Source organism: Castor canadensis, chromosome 11 (assembly GCF_047511655.1).
Source record: "Castor canadensis chromosome 11, mCasCan1.hap1v2, whole genome shotgun sequence".
In the NCBI taxonomy this organism is placed as follows: Eukaryota; Metazoa; Chordata; class Mammalia; order Rodentia; family Castoridae; genus Castor; species Castor canadensis.
The window spans coordinates 139300065-139320202 of record NC_133396.1 but is presented as its reverse complement, the minus strand read 5'-3'; the positions used below and the strand labels follow the sequence as shown (position 1 = coordinate 139320202).

At 40.3% G+C, this 20138-nt stretch overlaps 1 protein-coding gene across 2 annotated transcripts in view; it reads right to left on the bottom strand.

The window, feature by feature from the left end:
- Nucleotides 1-1349: 1349 nt before the first annotated feature.
- Desi2 (desumoylating isopeptidase 2) overlaps nt 1350-20138 on the bottom strand; it is a 57159-nt gene continuing 38370 nt past the window's right edge. For both annotated transcript variants that reach the window (XM_074048793.1, XM_074048794.1), the window contains exon 5: nt 1350-4735. In XM_074048793.1, the coding sequence (XP_073904894.1) occupies nt 4505-4735 (231 nt within the window). In that variant the 3' untranslated portion in view covers nt 1350-4504. The remainder of the gene's footprint in view (nt 4736-20138) is intronic.

Here is a 20138-nt window from a genome sequence, read left to right as displayed (position 1 = left end):
ACACAGCAGCTGGGAGTCTGGGATGTGAAGCAACATTTGGCAGTGTCTTCCCTCCCACAAGGATTGCTATGTGGCCAGGAGGGAGTGTAGAGCCAGGTCACTGTCCCTGAGGTAGGGGACAGATGGCAGGGAGGGGCTCCAAGATGGTAGCCCTCAGCAGCAGCAGAGGCCCATTCTGTTGGAAGCACAGGTAGGCTCATGTGGTTTCTGGAAAATGAACACCTTCCTGCCTCGGTTGGAAGTTTCTTTATTGTTCCCCTGGCCTTGATGGGAAGAAAACTATTTGAGTTTCCAGAGCCACGTAAGGGCCAGTCCCCCCTTGTTGGGAGCATCTTCCTTTTGGGAAGGAATTAAGAGGACAAAACTGAGAGGGCTCAGCAGTTTTCTGGGGTTTAAGTCCATAAGGAAGCTAAGCTTGTTGTTTGCCACATATTTATCTATCCACCATTTGAAAAGCTTAGCAAATTAGCACAGATTTGCACATCAGAAAAGGGCCAATACCTGGGTGATAGGGAGAATTTAGGGGGAGAAAGACCTCTGTCCCCCAGTATACTTGGCCTCCTTTCTGCAGTAAGACCCTACATTAGTCTGTAGGGAGAGCTTCCCTTTGGTTCCTGGCTTTGAGGGGAGAACACATGAGCTGTGGGCCATTCCTCCTTAACAAAGAGTGAGGGCTGGTGTGCGGCTCACATGGTAGCGCCTGCCTAGGGAGCGCAAAGCCTTCAGTTCAAATATCAGTAAACCCCACCCCCCCAAAAAAAAAAACAGTGGACAAGCACTGACAGCCCACACGGCTGCTACTCATTCATGTGACAATACCTCACTCAAGGGATGGTTTTAAATTAGTAGAGGGAAATATTTAGATAGGCACAAAAAGGTCAATGGTAGAGAAAGAAGGGTCGGGTGGGAGGTGCCAAGCAGAACAGGCTCCTGGCAGATGAGGAGTCCAGTCCCTCAGCTCCTATGGACTGCCGCGTCTAGATGAGGGAGTGTGCGTGTGCACACGAGAGGCTCTTTCCTCTGTAGGGTTCCCCTTCACTCTCCCGGAAGGCCCTTCCAGTCTGCCCTGCCCCACACCACCTCCATTCCTAGAAGCTCGGCCTGCCCCTTAGTGCCTGCAAGCAGGTGTGGCTCTGCACTCTGACATCAAATGTGCTGGTGCACAGACCCGAGCACAAGGGTAACGTGAGTAAAAGTACCTGTGGATCCACGAGGAAGATGTGGTGGAGAGGGCCTGGCCGTGTTCTTGCAGAACAGATGGGAGTCTCAGGTTCTAAAAAAATAAGCCTTTCCCCAACACAAATACACAACAATGTGGCCTCCTGGAGGTCAGAAAGCACTATAAAACATTTCTTATAAAAGTATTTTTAATAAATCGATGTATTTCAATGTTATAACATGATAGCCCAATGCTATATCAAGGTAGCAAAAGTGAAGATCCTGGTATTTTTATAGAAACACTATGAATGACAGTACACTTGCAATCAACTTCACAAGAGATTATCTTCAGGCCCATGGAGAATCGACAGCTATACCACCTTTCGACGGTGAGGTGTAGAGGGACAGAGCAGACAAAGTCTGACAAGTGAGCTGCACTCTCAACCAACACTAAAAAGAAGGGGATACACAGCAGTATGGCCAACTTGCTGAAGAAAACTCAATTCTTTTCAACTTAACCATGTGAAGAAAATATTTAGCATGTACCAAAATTGCAAGGTATCTCACAGAAATGGAGCTGTAAGACGACATACAGATTAGAAGCGTAAAGCAGTGAATGTGTTTCTACCCGTTTTGTGATGGAAGAAGCCATGGGAATAATTAAGCCCTGCAGCTGTCCGTGGTGCTGAATCTCCTCATATACACAATGCTATCAGCTGACTAAACCCAGAATTCCCTGCTCTGTACAAATGCTGGTGATGGGTGACACACGCTATTGCCGTGGGTCAGAGCAATAGTTGGCTGGAGTCCAGGCATCAAGCGGGGGTCCTCTGTGACTACCACTCTGCCTGCCACAATCCCACAAGTCACAGTTTACAAAGCTGATGCCCTCCTACAAGGGATTTTTAAAAAAAGGATATTTAAAACAAATGGCAAAAACCAGAACCATTATTACTGTTCAACCCACCAAGAAAAATATGTTATTTGGTTATAACTACAAAAAGTATGTCTGACTCCCTTGATCATATGTGTATTAATAACCAGATTTTTCACATGGATTTTTTTAAAGAGAGTTCAGGTGGAGAACAAGATTCTTTTCTTCCAAGGGCAAGGGAGAGCAGGTTGGACACTAGTTAAATTAAGTCCAGTCTCTGTTTGAACTGTACAGAAGGGCTGGACTTAAATGAGATTTTCTAAAGTAAGAAACTTCTTTATCTCTCAACCTCAGATACAATTAGATTATGAGTAATCTTATGTCCAGAATAAATATCTGCTGACTGTTAGTAAGATAACTGCTCTTAGGTCACTTTACTTCTAAACTCCAAGTGTGGCAGATGAAATAAATACAACAAAATAACAATAGAGTCACTTGGCTGCATTCTGGGTAAGCACAGACAGGATGTCCCTGGCTATCCACTCAGAAACGTCTGAGGGCTACTCCTCGGGCCAGTAGCTCAAGTTTAAAACATGTGTATTTCAATGGGTTAAGAAAAGCTGTGATGCAGATTTAAAAAACCCCAAGCCAACTGCATCAGACACTTTCTACCGAGCCGGGTTTTGGTGCGAGGACTCTTCCTGTAGTGAACAACTTACTGCTAGAGCTGTGGTGTTCTGTCCCAAGTTTCATTTTTAGACTGAACCAAGTCAGTATTTCATAAAGATCATATATTCCTTCCTTCTTTCTATCACCTCTTAAAGCAAGTGCTCTGTCCCTGAAGAACTGAGAAATCTGCGAGGGCTTTCACTGCTGTAAATACAACAGTCAGAAAGCATGAAGTGGCTTCATTTCCTTGGGCCAATGCTTATAACCCAAGGTTTATTTTCCCTATAAACAGGGTGTGCTTAAGTTGATAAAAATCAATCAAAATCAGTTTATGGAAAAGTTAAAAACATAACTTACTGGAAGATATGCACTTTCACACAGAGAGATAGCCAATAGTCTGATCTAAAAATCTGAATAAAGTAACCTTAAAACAATAGCACACACACAGCTGAAGTCACTGCCTTGGACCATTTATCCACTGCATCCAATATTTTACACAGGACAGTCACTCTTAAGGCAGAACACTGAATGTGACATGTAATGACTTGGTTCTTACATCCAAGGGTCAAACTGGGGACAGACTCAAGCAGATAGCGTCCCTGCTAATGAGGACTTACTTGTGGGGACAACTTTCTTAAGAGAATGTTAGGTGAGAGGCATACATTTGAGAGAACATAAAAAGATGGATTTGAAGACCCACAAGTATGATTTTTTCAAGGAGAGTTCAATAAGAAGAGGCTTTCCATTACGAGGTCAGACTACTCCCATAGCAAACTAACAAACTCCAACTCCCCCTTTTCCAATATGGTACACAAAAAGTATGAAACAGCAAAGAATCACCTTTCTGGGGTGACTTTCTTGAGACTAGTTTTCAAAATCTAGTATAAAAGATAGCCTGAATAGTTAAATGCAGTTAACTGCTGCTCAGAAGGCTACCAGTTAAGATATTCCTACCCCATCAATGAAATCCTGTGTGGGGAGGAAATTATTAGGTATTGAAATAAAAGTGGGGCCCCATCCCCAACATATGTGCAAAAACATTTGTCAGTTAAAAAGTGTATGTTCAACGGAAAACATCTTAATTGTAGAATTAGGAGGCATCGAAGCCAGGGCAGACAAGAGACTACCACCAGCCCAGGTGGACGAGTATTGGGGATGAAACCAACCGTTCCATGGGCACCTGGGAGATGTGCTACTCAGAGAGGGAGGGGTGTGAAGAGGACCCGACCCAGGTTCCCGAGTCCTCGGGGTTGTGTGTGTGCTCCTTCACGTCAGGCCAGTTTGGTTCTTTGCATCCGAGTGCCAAAAATGTTAACAAAACAATACAAATCTAAAAGACAATTCTTAAGCAGGTGATGGTAACTGTGTGTTGGCACCTTTCTGTGTGCCTATTATCTATGCCATGGCTCTGGCAATTGTCAGGTACACACAGATTACCTGCCTAAATTTTGAAGATGAAGATTTTCTTCTTTCACGGTGGCAGAAGTCCATGCAAGATTTGTAAACAGCAATACAAAATACTGTAAACATAACTTAACAGCTTGTATAAAACAGAAGAAGTAAGTCCAAGTTTACAAGTGGGTAAAAAACAAAGGGCAGCTTCGTATAAAGTTCTCCCTCCTGTGCCAAGGGATATATATATATAGATATATATATGATTACAAATATAATCCTGAGCTGAAAAACTGGGATTGGGGGAGTGCCATCTTTGCATACAAAGTATCCAAAGGATGCTTACTCTGTTTACTTTCTCTAGTGATGGTCAAGGGCCAGAGGCAGTTCCCAAGGTGACTCTGGAGACATTTATAGCTTCGTGTGGCGCCCGGGCCTGGAGCCCGCAGCACTTGCCATGGTGGCAGAGGCAGCAGCATCCTCTGCTTCTTCTAGTTCGTCCTGGAGCTCTTGGCTGACGCTGGACTGCAGGGCTGCGGGAGTGAGCCACTCCTTGGGGAGGCAACTCTGCAGAAATGGTATACAGGAGCTGAAGTAGGCAAGTCGATTGATCCAGCGAGGAATCTCCTTCCCACAAAGAATCTACAGAGAAGAAAGAGTTCAATGTTAGGTAAGAGAGGCTGAGATCATTTGGTTCACTGCTAAGGGCTAGGAGGAGGGAGGCACATATACAGAAGAGCCACTGCAGACCACCCTTTGTGTTACTCCAAGCTCCTTAACTCAGGAACCCAGGGTCCCTTCTGTCAGCTCTATTCCTTCTTTTCTGAAGAACCTTGTCAAGCTGCATACTAATTACTTCTGTAAAGTTAAGCCAGTTCCACTTGGCTTCTCTCCATCTTTGATTCTTAAACTGCTCCAAGACACAGGCAGAAGTACTTTGAACAGCACAGAAGACGATGCTTGTTAGTATAGGATATCATTAGCATAACAGAAGCCCTCGGAGGTTGGAAGAGTCAAGCTTGGGTATTTTCCTGTCAGTTCTCCTTTTTCACAGATTCTTTTCTACTTTCCTCTAGTCTCTATCACTCCGTTTTTTTCCTGCCAGATTGTACCCTGTTGTTTCTACCCTAACCCACTTGTTTCAAGGCAGTTCACCATCTAGGAAGAAGTAACCCAAATGAAGACCTGGCTGATGCCTTTGCAGAAGCAGTAGGCCTATGTCAGAACAAGGAGGAAGTCTGGCCAAGCTTCTGCCTGAGGACTTCAGTGAGAGTAGAAATGGTGTCAGGAGGAATCCCTCCCAGCTGAGGATCTGCTGCACCCATCGGCCCACTTCCTGTTCTTATACTATCCTTAGGACTCCTCATTCTGTTCCGCCCCCGATTCCCAACATTAAGAACTAACTCTGGACTATGATTGTGTGGTCTGAGTGCCATCTTAAACATCTACGCATCTGAATGACTTTGGAAGGAGAGTCTTAAGTATTGTATGTCAAAAATTAGCTAAGATTTAAACAAGCTGGTTCCTGTAATCATCCCCTTAATGGTCACTATATTTGCTTTGAACACTGTGCCTTAGTCTTAGCTATGGGAAAATACAGTGGTTTCATTTAAGGAAAGGTAGCTGTGACCATTGCTGACTACCCAGCTATTTTCACAGTGCCTGAGAGTAGAGAGGCAGACAGGGACTTGTGGACATGGGCTAGATTTGGGAGAAAGCTGAGCAATGGAGTTAAACAATACCATTCCCATCTGTCCACTCCCAAGACACCAGCAAACAAATACTGTCTCTAATACCCGAGTTAGATTTAGAGATATCTGCATATTTAGAGGTTAACAATATAAGTGGCTGCTAAGAATATCTTGGTTGCTGAATGGCGGTAGCTCATGCCTGTAACCTAGCTATTTAGGAGACAGAGATCAGGAGGATCACGGTTCAAAGCCAGCCAGAGCAAACAGCTCATGAGACCCTATCTCAACCTGTATGTCCTGAGTTTAAGCCCCAGTACTGCTAAAAAAAAAAAAAAAAAAATTTTTTTTTTGGTTAATATGATAGCCATGCTGCCTATTCAACAACCATTGCTCTCATTCCTTGTCCCAAGCTCCAATTTACTCAGCAATCTTTTCCCTCCTCTACATTTCTGTGTGCTACGATGAGGCTGACTTCCTCTGAACTGTGGCATGACCAGCTTAAAACAGTAATCTACAGTCGCCTGTTTTTGTAGATACAGTTTCACTGCAACACAGCCATGCCTCTGATGACTCTTGGCTGCAAAGAGGAGGAGCAGAGTTGAGATCATAAATAGTTCATAAATCTAAAACATTGACTATCTGGCTCTTTGAAAAGCTTGCCAACTCTTGGGTCAATGTTTGAAAACTTTTGAGTCAGAGTGCCATTATTAGGTCATTTAGCATCACAGCCTGAATTTTTAAAGAGAAATAGGTTGTCAACAGTGGGGTAACTGGACATTTGAATTAGTAATATGCGTGTGTGTGTGTGTATAAACTAGATCATAATCTAAAATATTCTTACTGTGGCTAGTCCTCAAATAGTATGTGGTTTATAAAGCAAGACTGCCTTTGCTTTAAGCTTTAATCCAACATTCTTCCTTCCAGGAATGTATCTCAGAGATCCCACTGACAAAAATAAACAAGGGGTGTCCAGGGTATTCGTGATAGTACTTTTTCTAGTAACAAAAAGATTAAAAATAACTCCAGCACCACTAATAAGAAACTGGCTGAATAAATTATGAAACATCCATATAAAGACTATCCATCTGAAAAGAGAATCACTGCTCTATCCTTATCTCTGCTACAGATGAGCTCCAGGACAAGAGGAGCTCTTGTCTGTGGTTTATCTTATAGTTTCAGTTACTTGTGGTCAACTGCAGTCCAAAAATAGTATTTTGTCTTGACTTTTTCAAGACAGAGAACACAGTGGTATAGCTTTTATTACAGTATATTATTACAATCGCTCTGTTTTTAGTATTGTTGCTCATCTCTTTCTGTGCTAATTTATAAATTAAACTTTATCATAACTATCTACAGATATGGAAAAACACAGCACAGTAGTTAGTACTGTCTGGGTTTCAGATACCCTCTGGGGGTCTGGGACACGTTCTCCCTAAGGGTGGACTACTGTGCTGTGAAGTGAAAAAAAGTAAAGTGTAGAAAAGAGTGAATGCAATGCTCCCAAAATATACTGGTGGGCTGGCACAGAGTAACAGTTATGGACATTCCAAATCCAAAAGGGAGAAAATTGAAGGAGCTACTTTCTTGCTACTACCAAGCAAGTGTGAATTCCAACTGTGCCAACTCTGTTAAGTCTCAAGGCTATAATCCTCTGAGGCCCTCACTCTGTGCTCTGGACCCTTCCCCGAGTCTGTCCTTGCAGTCATTATTTCCTTTCTTCAGCCTGTAGAATTTCAGGAGTCCAAGAGTCTTCTTTCATTTTTGTTTTCTCTTTGTACTTTCAGTCCAAGCTGGCAGTGTTTCTGCTAATACAAGCTTCTGGAAATGGTAGGTCTCGTGTGTGTGTGTCATGGACTGACTCCATTAGCCAGGTTCCTCCACAGATGTTTTTTGGGGAATTCCATCTCTATTCCTGGTTTCTGCTGAGATGCCTGAGAGGATCACTGAGTTTGACAGTTCTTCAGCAGGTGAAACGGTGGCTCAGTCATGCCCTTGGCCTTCTCTCTATAGCATGCTTTGCTAACAGAGTGAAGCTCGTGATTTTAGTTAGCATCTTTTGCAATTGGGAGAGGGTGAGAATTCCCAAATCAAGTACTTATATCCTTGTTTTGCTTATCTTTTTTCTTAACATTTCTTTTTTTTTTTTTTTACATCTTACTAAAAGCAACAAGAAAGCAGGTGTGCTTCCACACTATGCATGGAAATCTTAGCTAAATATCCACGTTTATGACTTACAAGTTTTGCTTCCCATGTAACTGCAGGACACAATTCAGCTAAACCTTTGGCCACTACAGAACAAGAATCTTTGTCCAGTTTTCAATGACATGCTCCTCATTTCCTTCCAAGACTTGTCTAGTAGCACCTTTCATAACAGTATGTTCAAGGTAATCTAGGCTTTTTCTATCATACCCCTCAGAACTGCTTTAGCTGTCACCTGTCATCTAATGCCCACTTTCACACCCTTAGGGAATTGCTACAGCAGCACCCTCCTTTCTAGGTATCAATATCTGGACTTTTATGACTGTTATTCTGGTGACTTACAGCACCATAAATTAATTTTCTTATGGTCTTAAAAACTAAAGAAAGGTAGAGGGAAGTGGACTGGAAGCTAGATTTCCATGAATATACTGTTTGGCTTTCATGAGTATATTGTTCTTAGACTTGTCTTTGGAACACAGAAGGACTTTATATAAGAATATAACAAAATCGAATGAAAAGGCAATCTCTCACAAAGATGAATGAAGAGAAGGAGCCTAAGCAGTGCTGTGTTGGTGGGATAAAGACAGGAAGAAATAATTCCCAGGCACTGTAACCACATGAACTTGACGATAGGTCTTTGGTGGCCATACGTTACAGACACAACTACAGCTTCCACTTCCTAGCAGTGAAACTGTTGGGGGCAGTGGCGACACTATCATTCTCAAGCTATTTTAGTACTGAAGGGATAAAGGGAATCAGTAATTATGTTGTTGCTGACCAACTGAGATTTTTGACCTGAAATAGAAACAGATATAGTATTGATGAGGTAAGTTCCCTGAGGCCTGAATTTGCAGTAGAAACATCACTGAACCTATAAAAAGTCCAAGTTCTGTCTATTGGGGAAAGACAAAATCTAGAAACTACCACCATTTAGCAGTAATGAACAACCACATTAAAGTTTCTAAATATTTACTATTAAAGTAAACAGTTTTTGGGTAGAAAATATATACATGAGCCTGGACTATCTTGAGATCAAAATCCAAATAAAAATCAAAAGACTCAGGAGCCAACTTAAGAGGTTCCCACTGATCAAAGGTGGGACTGTACTGAAATAAAACAAAACACGTTTAAATTTGGGAGCAAGTGAAATTCACAATATTAAATTTTCAAAAAAGAAAAAAAAAAAAAGGTTACTGGAAGAACCTCCAAGCTTCCAATCCCACTGAAAACTTAGTTGAGCCTTTGTTTCAGAGGCAGTCAGCCTCAGCTGCTTGTCTGTCACACCAGGTTAGCAGTGTGCAGCTGCCATTTGTAGGTGCTCTGTGTGAGCAGTACAGGAGCCGAGGCCACCCTGCTCTCTCAGTCAGCACACCCTCAGGTGTGAGCACAGGCTCAGCAGCCCAGTGGAAGTCAAAGTGCATGTGGCATGCGAGACAGAGGGAAATGACAGTACTGAAGGCAGATTCAGTGCTGAAAGATGTCTTCTTCCTTTGAGCCTCCCCAAGTACCAGGGTTTTGGTTTATGTTGTTGCAAAATCAGCAACTGTAACTTCTCATTTCAAAAATGGTCCCCTACTCTCATGCAGACCTTCTGTCTGGAAGGAATGTATTAAAGAGGAACTAAAGTCAGAGGAAAAGTATTTTTATATAATTTAACCAGAAAGTTCTATCCTATTAAGAGATGGTTAGAATTAAAACCTGAATTTCCAGAAAACTTCAAAATGGGTTTATAGAATTACTTTCCCCTTTCATCCTGATCATTTATCTAAGTGAGTAGCCTGTAAGAGATGATTCCATGTCTAGGAACAGCAGCATTTTAGTACTCAGTACTGAGTACTCAGAAAGGTGGGGGACAGCTCTGCTACCAATCCACTGTTGGAAACTTAGAAAGTCCTCATTCTGACTGCAGTGAAGCAGCCCAGTCAAGAAGTGGGCACAGGGTCAGGGTCTCTACCACTTTTAACTTCTGGAAGTAATTTAAAGTCTGTACTGGAAATACAGAGCTTGATCAATAGCCTGATTTCAGATGGTCCCACCAGAGAAGTCCTTTCCTGTGGACACCTGCAAGTACCCCAGATGGTTCTGTCACCAGCCATGTTTTATAGCTTAGGCTCACTGAAGGCTATCCCATGTCTTCCATGATTCCTATGTGAAGTCTTGTTCCCTCGATCTTTCCTCTTAACCCAGCTTGTGCTGAGACCAATACAGGAGGTAGCAGACAATGTCAGGTTTTAGGTTACGTGTCAAATCTATGTAATTAGGATCCGTGAATTCAAGATTCCAAAAAAGAAGTCAGAGGCTTTTCTTTGGCAGCAGTAAAGTTGAGATGTGGGAGGGCCATACATTCATGCTCCAAGTTCATGTGACCTAGCAAGGTTTTCCTAAGTCCTTTCTAAGACTCAATGAAAAATATGCACAACAGGCCGGTTAATCTCCAGCCTCTAGGGTTGACATCTGACTTTGTAAGAGTTTATCGGTGACTAAAAAGCATTTTAAAAACATTAATGGGGGGATTCCAAGATGGCAGATAGAGGGAGGAAGCAGAAAGCATGCCTCCTATAGTGAAATCTTGGAGAGACACTGGAGACACACCTTGCAGGCAAAACCACTGCGAAGAGGCAAAACTTTGACCCCGCCACACCTCCAGCCAGCGCAGAGAATCTCCACTTCACATTAAACGAAGAAATCAGGAGGGCCCCGGGGCTGCCAGTTGCCTGCGCCCAGACGGCTTGGGAAGACGCAGACAAGTTTTGTCCTACTTTATGTGTCCCCTTTGATGAGACAACTACAGAACAACATCTGAGGCACCATCTCCAGGACTGGAGGCTGAAACGGACACCAAAATTATTAAGACTGAAACTTCATTGCATTTGAACTTGGAGGTTTTTTTTTTCTTTTCTTTTAATTTTCTATTTTTCATTTTGTTTTATTTTATTTATATATATATTTCTTTCTTTTACTTTTTATTTTTATTCTTATCTTTATTCTTTTTATTTTTTATTTTCAATCCTCTGTCTAATGCCTGTTGAGCTTACTGTCGATTAATACACTAACACTTCCTGTATGTATCTTTGAAACTTTTTTCTTTGATTCTTTGTTCTGTTTTTTTCTACTTGTCTGTTTATTTGTTTTTCCCTTTTTCTTTAACTTCTTTGCTTTCCATCTCCTCTCACCCTTCCATTCTAAATATTACATTATTATTATTACAAGCTAGAAAATACTTAATTGCACACAGGCCAGGGATAGTAACAATACCAAAGGCAATGATGGGAAGACAGAAAAAACAGGGAAACCAGTTTCCACACAGCAAAAAATTAGTACAGGAAGCAGAGGGAAATGAAGAAAACAAATACTCAGATCCAGACTCCAACAAAATGAAGATAAACTATGCCAAAGGACCCAATGAAGCCCACAAGAATAATTTAAAAGAAGACATACTACAGGTACTCAATGAGAATTTTATAGAGATGATACTGGATACGGTCAACCAAAAAGTACAGGAGACACTCAAGAAATTCCATGACAACAAACATAGAGAATTTGAAAAAGCAAAAGAAGAAATAAAGGAAACCAAAGAAGCACTGTATAAAAACCAAAGTGAAAGAGAGAAGATGATTAATAAAGAGATAAATGAACTCAGGGCAAAAATAGACAACATTAAAGAGGAAACCACCCAGGATATGGAAAACCTCAGAAAAAAGAACAAAACAGAACCGTAAAACAAAACGGAAGGCCAACCAGCAGAATAGAACAAACAGAAGACAGAATCTCAGAACTTGAAGATGAAATGGTGATTAAAGGAAAAATTGAAGAACTATTAATTAAACAATTCAAGACCTGTGAAAAGAAAATGCAAGAACTCACCAACTCCAACAAAAGACCAAACTTGAGAATCATGGGCATCGAAGGAGAAGAGGTGCAAGCGAAGGGAATGCGTAATATATTCAACAAAATAATAACGGAAAATTTCCCAAATCTAGAGAAAGATATTCCCATACAGATGCAAGAGGCCTCCAGGACACCAAACAGACCAGATCAAAACAGAACTACCCCACGACATATCATCATTAAAACAACAAGTTCAGAAACTAGGGAAAGAATATTGAAGGCTGTAAAAGAGAAAAAACAAGTAACATACAAAGGTTAACCCATCAAAATCACAGCAGACTTCTCAAAAGAAACATTAAAAGCAAGAAGAGCATGGGATGAGATCTTCCGGGCACTGACTGAAAATAACTTCAACCCCAGGATACTCTACCCAGAAAAACTATCATTCCAAATAGATGGAGCAATAAAAGTCTTCCATGATAAGCAGAAACTAAAACAATATGTGACCACAAAGCCACCACTACAAAAGATTCTTCAAGGGACTCTGCACACAGAAAGTGAAACCCAACTTAACCATGAAAGGACAGGCAGCACCAAACCACAGGAAGAGAAAAAGCAAGACAGTAGAGAGTAACCTCAACTTAGGTACACATAATCAAACCTTCCAACAATTAAGACAACTAAATGACAGGAATCACCACATACCTATCAGTACTAACACTTAATGTTAACGGACTTAATTCACCCATCAAAAGGCACTGCTTGATGAAATGGATTAAAAAGGAAGATCCAACAATTTGTTGCTTACAGGAGACCCATCTCAACGACAGAAATAAGCATAGGCTTAGGATGAAAGGCTGGAAGAAGATTTACCAAGCCAATGGCCCCTGAAAACAGGCAGGAGTAGCAATACTTATCTCTGACAAAGTAAGACTTCAAACCTACACTGATCAAACGAGATAAAGAAGGACATTCCATACTAATAAAAGGGGAAATAGACCAAAAGGAAATAATAATCATCAACCTGTATGCACCCAATGTCAATGCACCCAATTTCATCAAACATACCCTGAAAGACCTAAAAGCATATATTAACTCCAACACAGCGGTTGTGAGAGACTTTAACACCCCATTATCATCAATAAATAGGTCATCCAAACAAAAAATCAATAAAGAAATCCAAGATCTAAAATACACAATAGATCAAATGGACCTACTTGATGTCTACAGAACATTTCATCCAACTTCTGCACAATATACATTCTTCTCAGCAGCCCATGGAACCTTCTCCAAAATAGATCATATCCTAGGGCACAAAGCAAGTCTCAGCAAATACAAGAAAATACAAATTATACCGCACATACTATCTGATCACAATGCAGTAAAAGTAGAATTCAACAACAAAAGTAAAGACAAAAGACATGCAAACAGTTGGAAACTGAATAACTCATTGCTTAATGAACAATGGGTCATGATGAAATAAAAGAGGGAATTAAAAAGTTCCTGGAAGTCAATGAAAATGAAAACACAACCTACCAGAACCTATGGGACACAGCAAAGGCAGTCCTGAGAGGAAAGTTTATAGCCATGAGTGCATATATTAAAAAAGACTGAAAGATCCCAAATCAATGACCTAATGATACATCTCAAACTCCTAGAAAAACAAGAACAAGCAAATCCCAAAACAAATAGAAGGAGAGAAATAATAAAAATAAGAGCTGAAATCAACAAACTAGAAACCAAAAAAACCATACAAAGAATTAATGTAACAAAAAGTTGGTTCTTTGAAAAAATAAACAAGATCAACAGACCCCTGGCAAACCTGACTAAAATGAGGAGAGAAAAAACCCAAATTAGTAGAATCAGGAATGCAAAAGGGGAGATAACAACAAACACCATGGAAGTCCAGGAAATCATCAGAGACTACTTCGAGAACTTATATTCAAATAAATTTGAAAATCTTAAAAGAAATGGACAGATTTCTAGATACATATAATCATCCAAAACTGAACCAAGAGGAAATTAATCACCTGAATAGATCTATAACACAAAATGAAATTGAAGCAGCAATCAAGGGTCTCCCCAAAAAGAAAAGTCCAGGACCTGATGGATTCTCTGCTGAATTCTATCAGGCCTTTAAAGAAGAACTGACACCAACCCTCCTTAAACTGTTCCACAAAATAGAAAGGGAAGGAAAACTGCCTAACACATTTTATGAAGCCAGTATTACACTTATCCCAAAACCAGGCAAAGACACCTCAAAAAAGGAGAACTATAGGCCAATCTCCTTAATGAACATTGATGCAAAAATCCTCAACGAAATAATGGCAAACCGAATTCAACAACACATCAAAAAGATTGTTCACCTCGACCGAGTAGGCTTCATCCCAGGGATGCAGGGGTGGTTCAACATACAAAAATCAATAAACGTAATAAACCACATTAACAGAAGCAAAGACAAAAACCACTTGATCATCTCAATAGATGCAGAAAAAGCCTTTGATAAGATCCAACATCATTTCATGATAAAAGCTCTAAGAAAACTAGGAATAGAAGGAAAGTATCTCAACATTATAAAGCTATATATGACAAACCTACAGCCAGCATTATACTTAACAGAGAAAACCTGAAACCATTCCCTCTAAAATCAGGAACCAGACAAGGATGCCCACTATCTCTACTCCTATTCAACATAGTACTGGAATTCCTAGCCAGAGCAATTAGGCGAGAAGAAGGAATAAAAGGAATACAAATAGGTAAAGAAACTGTCAAAATATCCCTATTTGCAGATGACATGACCTTATACCTTAAAGACCCAAAAAACTCTACTCAGAAGCTCCTAGACATCATCAATAGCTATAGCAAGGTAGCAGGATATAAAATCAACATAGAAAAATCATTAGCATTTCTATACACTAACAATGAGCAAACTGTAAAGGAATGTATGAAAACAATTCCATTTACAATAGCCTCAAAAAAAAAAAATCAAATACCTAGGTGTAAACCTAACAAAAGATGTGAATGACCTCTACAAGGAAAACTATAAACCTCTGAAGAAAGAGATTGAGGAAGACTATAGAAAGTGGAGAGATAGATCTCCCATGCTCATGGATTGGTAGAATCAACATAGTAAAAATGTCGATACTCCCAAAAGTAATCTACATGTTTAATGCAATTCCCATCAAAATTCCAATGACATTCATTAAAGACATTGAAAAATCTACCATTAAATTTATATGGAAACACAAGAGGCCACGAATAGCCAAGGCAATACTCAGTCAAAAGAACAATGCTGGAGGTATCACAATACCTGACTTCAAACTATATATTACAAAGCAATAACGATAAAAACAGCATGGTACTGGCACAAAAACAGACATGAAGACCAGTGGAACAGAACAGAGGACCCAGATATGAAGCCACACAACTATAACCAACTTGTCTTTGACAAAGGAGCTAAAAATATACGATGGAGAAATAGCAACCTCTTCAACAAAAACTGCTGGGAAAACTGGTTAGCAGTCTGCAAAAAACTGAAATTAGACCCATGTATTTCACCCTACACCAATATTAACTCAAAATGGATCAAGGATCTTAATATCAGACCACAAACTCTAAAGTTGATACAGGAAAGAGTAGGAAATACTCTGGAGTTAGTAGGTATAGGTAAGAACTTTCTCAATGGAACCCCAGCAGCACAGCATCTAAGAGATAGCATAGATAAATGGGACTTCATAAAACTAAAAAGCTTCTGTTCATCAAAAGAAATGGTCTCTAAACTGAAGGGTACACCCACAGAGTGGGAGATAGTATTTGCCAGCTACACATCAGACAAAGGACTGATAACCAGACTATATAGGGAACTTAAAAAACTAAATTCTCCCAAAACTAATGAACCAATAAAGAAATGGGCAAGTGAACTAAACAGAACTTTCTCAAAAGAAGAAATTCAAATGGCCAAAAAACACATGAAAAAATGCTCACCATCTCTAGCAATAAAGGAAATGCAAATTTAAACTACACTAAGATTCCACCTCACCCGTTAGAATAGCCATCATCAACACCAGCAACAACAGGTGTTGGCGAGGATGCGGGGGAAAAAGGACGTTCCTCTTACACTGCTGGTGGGAATGTAAACTAGTACAACCACTCTGGAAAAAAATTTGGAGGCTACTTAAAAAGCTAAACACTGATCTACCATTTGGTCCAGCAATACCACTCTTTGGGATGTACCCAAAAGACTGTGACACAGGTTACTCCAGAGGCACCTGCACACCCATGTTTATTGCGGCACTATTCACAATAGCCAAGTTATGGAAACAGCCAAGATGCCCCACCACTGACGAATGGATTAAGAAAATGTGGTATCTATACACAATGGAATTTTATGCAGCCATGAAGAACGAAATGTTATCATTCGCTGGTAAATGGATGGAATTGGAGAACATCATTCTGAGTGAGGTTAGCCTGGCCCAAAAGACCAAAACTCGTATGTTCTCCCTCATATGCGGACACTAGATCAAGGGCAAACACAACAAGGGGATTGGACTTTGAGCACATGATAAAAGCGAGAGCACACAAGGGAGAGGTGAGGATAGGTAAGACACCTAAAAAATTAGCTAGCATTTGTTGCCCTCAAAGCAGAGAAACTAAAGCAGATACCTTAAAAGCAACTGAGGGCAATAGGAGAAGGGGACCAGGAACTAGAGAAAAGGTGAGATCAAAAAGAATTAACCTAGAAGGTAACACACACGCACAGGAAATTAATGTGAGTCAATGCCCTGTATAGCTATCCTTATCTCAACCAGCAAAAACCCTTGTTCCTTCCTATTATTGCTTATACTCTCTTCAACAAAATTAGAGATAACGGCAAAATAGTTTCTGCCGGGTATTGAGGGGGTGGGGGTGAGAGGGAGGGGGTGGAGTGGGTGGTAAGGGAGGGGGTGGGGGCAGGGGGGAGAAATGACCCAAGCCTTGTATGCATATATGAATAATAAAGCAATAAAAAAAAAAAAGTTCAACCCCCCCAAAAAAAAAAAAGAAAAAACAAAAAACAACAAAGAAACAAACATTAATAGTGTGCTGTCATTTGGAGATTTGCCTCTTTTTATGTGGTCTGCCTTTTTCTGAAGGCTCCAATAGGTAAAAATCCCCAGCTATGGAGATAGTTTTTGCTTTTAATGTGCAAAGGGTTTAAACTTCTGCCCACCCTACAGCTACAGCAGCACAAAGCAGGGAAGGTGTGACCTGCCGATACATTTTTTATCACATTCCTTGACTGAGATGATCCCGCCAGAATTTGTGAAATTACAAGCATAAAGCATTACATCCATTTCTATCACATACCCTTCCATAGATCACTAAGACAGTCATTAAACTTCCTGTCACCACACTGTTTCCTCACTGCAGATGTATTCAAATACCTAGAGATAAATTTAGGCTTACAGTACAGTTTACAGGTTTAACACTATAGCTGCCTTGGGAAATCACAGCTGGCATGTGTGCGTATCCTGTGTACACATGCATACCTTGGAAGTAGCTGGGCTAAAGAAAGACTGGAATATGTCGTCCCTGGTCCTTTTGCACTTTGCTCCAGCAGTGGGAATGGGTTAAATGCAGCCCAGCAGTGGGACTGGGTTAAATGCAGCCCACCTTTGGTTTTCATCTACATCTGTGCCTAAGGTTGTTTGTTGGACCTGGTCCTGTAGGCAGTCTTTGCCTAGCAGATACCACAATTCTAGGCTCCTAGATGAAAAGCAAATGTTTAGCAGAAATTAATTGATTTGTACAAATAAGTCAGACCAGTGAAACACTCTTATCAGTTCTAGGAACTGTGAGATCCCTCCTGAAATCCAAGTCCCAGAAGCCAACCTATGGTTACCTGGGCAGACCTTCTTAAAGACAACAGACTCATAGATAGTAACTCTTTCCTGCATAGGAACCAATTCATTTTTTGAAAACTTAGTAAGGAGAAAGAACCAAGCTTCTATGCTGACTTTTCTGTGCTGACTGTACCTCATGGTAACAAGTCGGATGGACTTTGTTTAGATTTTGATGCAAACTCAACTGTTAAAATTATGGCTGGGGAAAGCTGAGCACTATATATTTGGGTAATATTAAGGAATGAATGTTAATTTTTTAGATGTGACTAAACATACTGTGGTTATGTTAAAAAGAATCCTTTAGATAGCTACAGAGTAAAATGTTGATAAATGAAACTAAATGATGCCTGGGATTTGTCTCAAAACCCTTGGGGGTGGTACTGGTATTTTGGACAGGGAGCTTAGATAGATGAAATGAGATTAGCCATGAGCTGATCATTTTTTAATCAAAGTGACAGGCAGGGTTCAAAAAACTGTTCTACTTTTATATGCTTTAAATTTTCCACTGAACATATTCATTTAAAAAGCTGTTTAGATTAGAGCAGTGACATTTAGTAATGATTATGTAATTACTAAATTTCAGAGTTGGGCATTTGATCCAATTTTGTCTATAAAACACGGCCTGAATTTGGAAGGGGAGAGACAGCACTCCTGGAAAAGAGTTCACTGTTTCTAAGGCAGAATCACAGGGAGAGACAGTTTCTTCTTCCTCTGGATGTTGGGCCTAAAATTGCTGAAGCCATCTGAAAACTATAAAGGAGTTAGCTCAAAAGCAGACTCAGCATCCTAAGGAGGGCAACTTAGAGAGATGAAAAGGTATGTCATGACACACACTGTCGAGAACTGACATAATGACTGGAAGCCTGACTTGTTCTGGACTTGTTTTGGAAGATACTGTGTTTCCCCATGCTTTAAGCCAATCTGAATCAGATTAAAAGGGATCTAATCTATGGACTAGAGGCCAGCAATATTTTTCTCTAAAGGACTGAGAAATATTTTGGGCTTTGCAGGCCATAAGGTATTTGTCAAAACTACTCAACTCTCTGCTGCAATTTAAAAGCAGTCAAGGTTAATAGGTAAAAGAATGAACATGAGTGTTCCAACAAATTTCACAGATACTAAAATTTGTACTTCAATTTGTATGTGTGATCATATATTCCTTTTTAGACTTTTTCTTTTATTAACTGTTAAAAAATGTGCAAGCCAAATTTAGCTTGCAAACTGCACAAAAATGAATGGTAGGCTAGTGCTGGCTTGCAGGCCATGGTAGCATTCGGTAATCCCTGTTGTAGAAGAAGCATCTGAACTACTAACACTGTGACTTACATGGTGATAAAGCTTAGGATTTTTTGAATAATATCAACATATATATCAGCTAGGCATGGTGTTGCATGCCTATAATTCGAGCTACTCAGGAGGTGGATTTAGGAGGATTGAGGTCCAAGGTCAGTCTGGGCAAAAGTGTAAGAACCTGCCTGACAAACTAAAAGCAAAAGGACTGGGAGTGTTGTTCAAGTGAGTATTTGCCTAGCAAGTGCAAGCCCTCGAAAAAGAGTACATATATCAACAATTAATTATAATCGGCTGTAACTTTGTCTATATGCAGCTAATTATATGACATACATCTCCTCAACTATGTTAGCAATGATGTAGAAGCACAGTAGTCTCCTTAAATATCTTTAGAGCACCTGTAAGTAAGCCGGCTTGCCTCTCCTGTATGGCATTAACTAAAGTACCTCTTTACATCCCTCATCATTTAGAGTTCTAGCTTCAGTACTGCCACCAATAAGCTTGGTGGCTTTGTTAAGTATTTCACTTCTAGGTCTCAGTTTAACAATTCAGTACTCAAAAAGGAGAAAGCATGAAAACTGTGGCCTAAAAAGATGGCTCAGAGATAGCTACAATGGTTCTTCAGGCCCCAACTGTAATATAGTTTCAGGGTTTTAACCCTGGGCTGAGGTAGTGGTACTGGTGCTCAATTAAGTTATTAAGTTATTTGGGAGAGAGAATAAATCAGAATCAGAGGAAGTTCACAATAAAGTATACCAGGCATTTGATGAAGAAGTCAGTTTCTAATCTTAGTTCTCCATAACAATCATTGATAAGTCTTTTTCCAAATAGGGGCCATTAGATACTGTCTGTACCTCTGCCAGTTTTAACCTCCTATGAATCTTTGAATGCATTCTGTACAAATGTAATATCTGGAGTCAAGAATCCTCAGAACCACCTGTTCCCCTTCCCTGAAAACTGACTAGGTCACAAATGTACCCACTAGACTGGATGTAGTGCAAATCACCTGGAGATCTTCTTAAAAAGAAGATTCGGATACTGATTTTTATTTCTTCTATCTTCTTTTTCATATTTCTTTAATTTTGATCTACTTTTGGCCATTTGCTTGGGATTCTAGAATTGCAAAGGCAACTAACTGCCTGTGTGATAGATTAG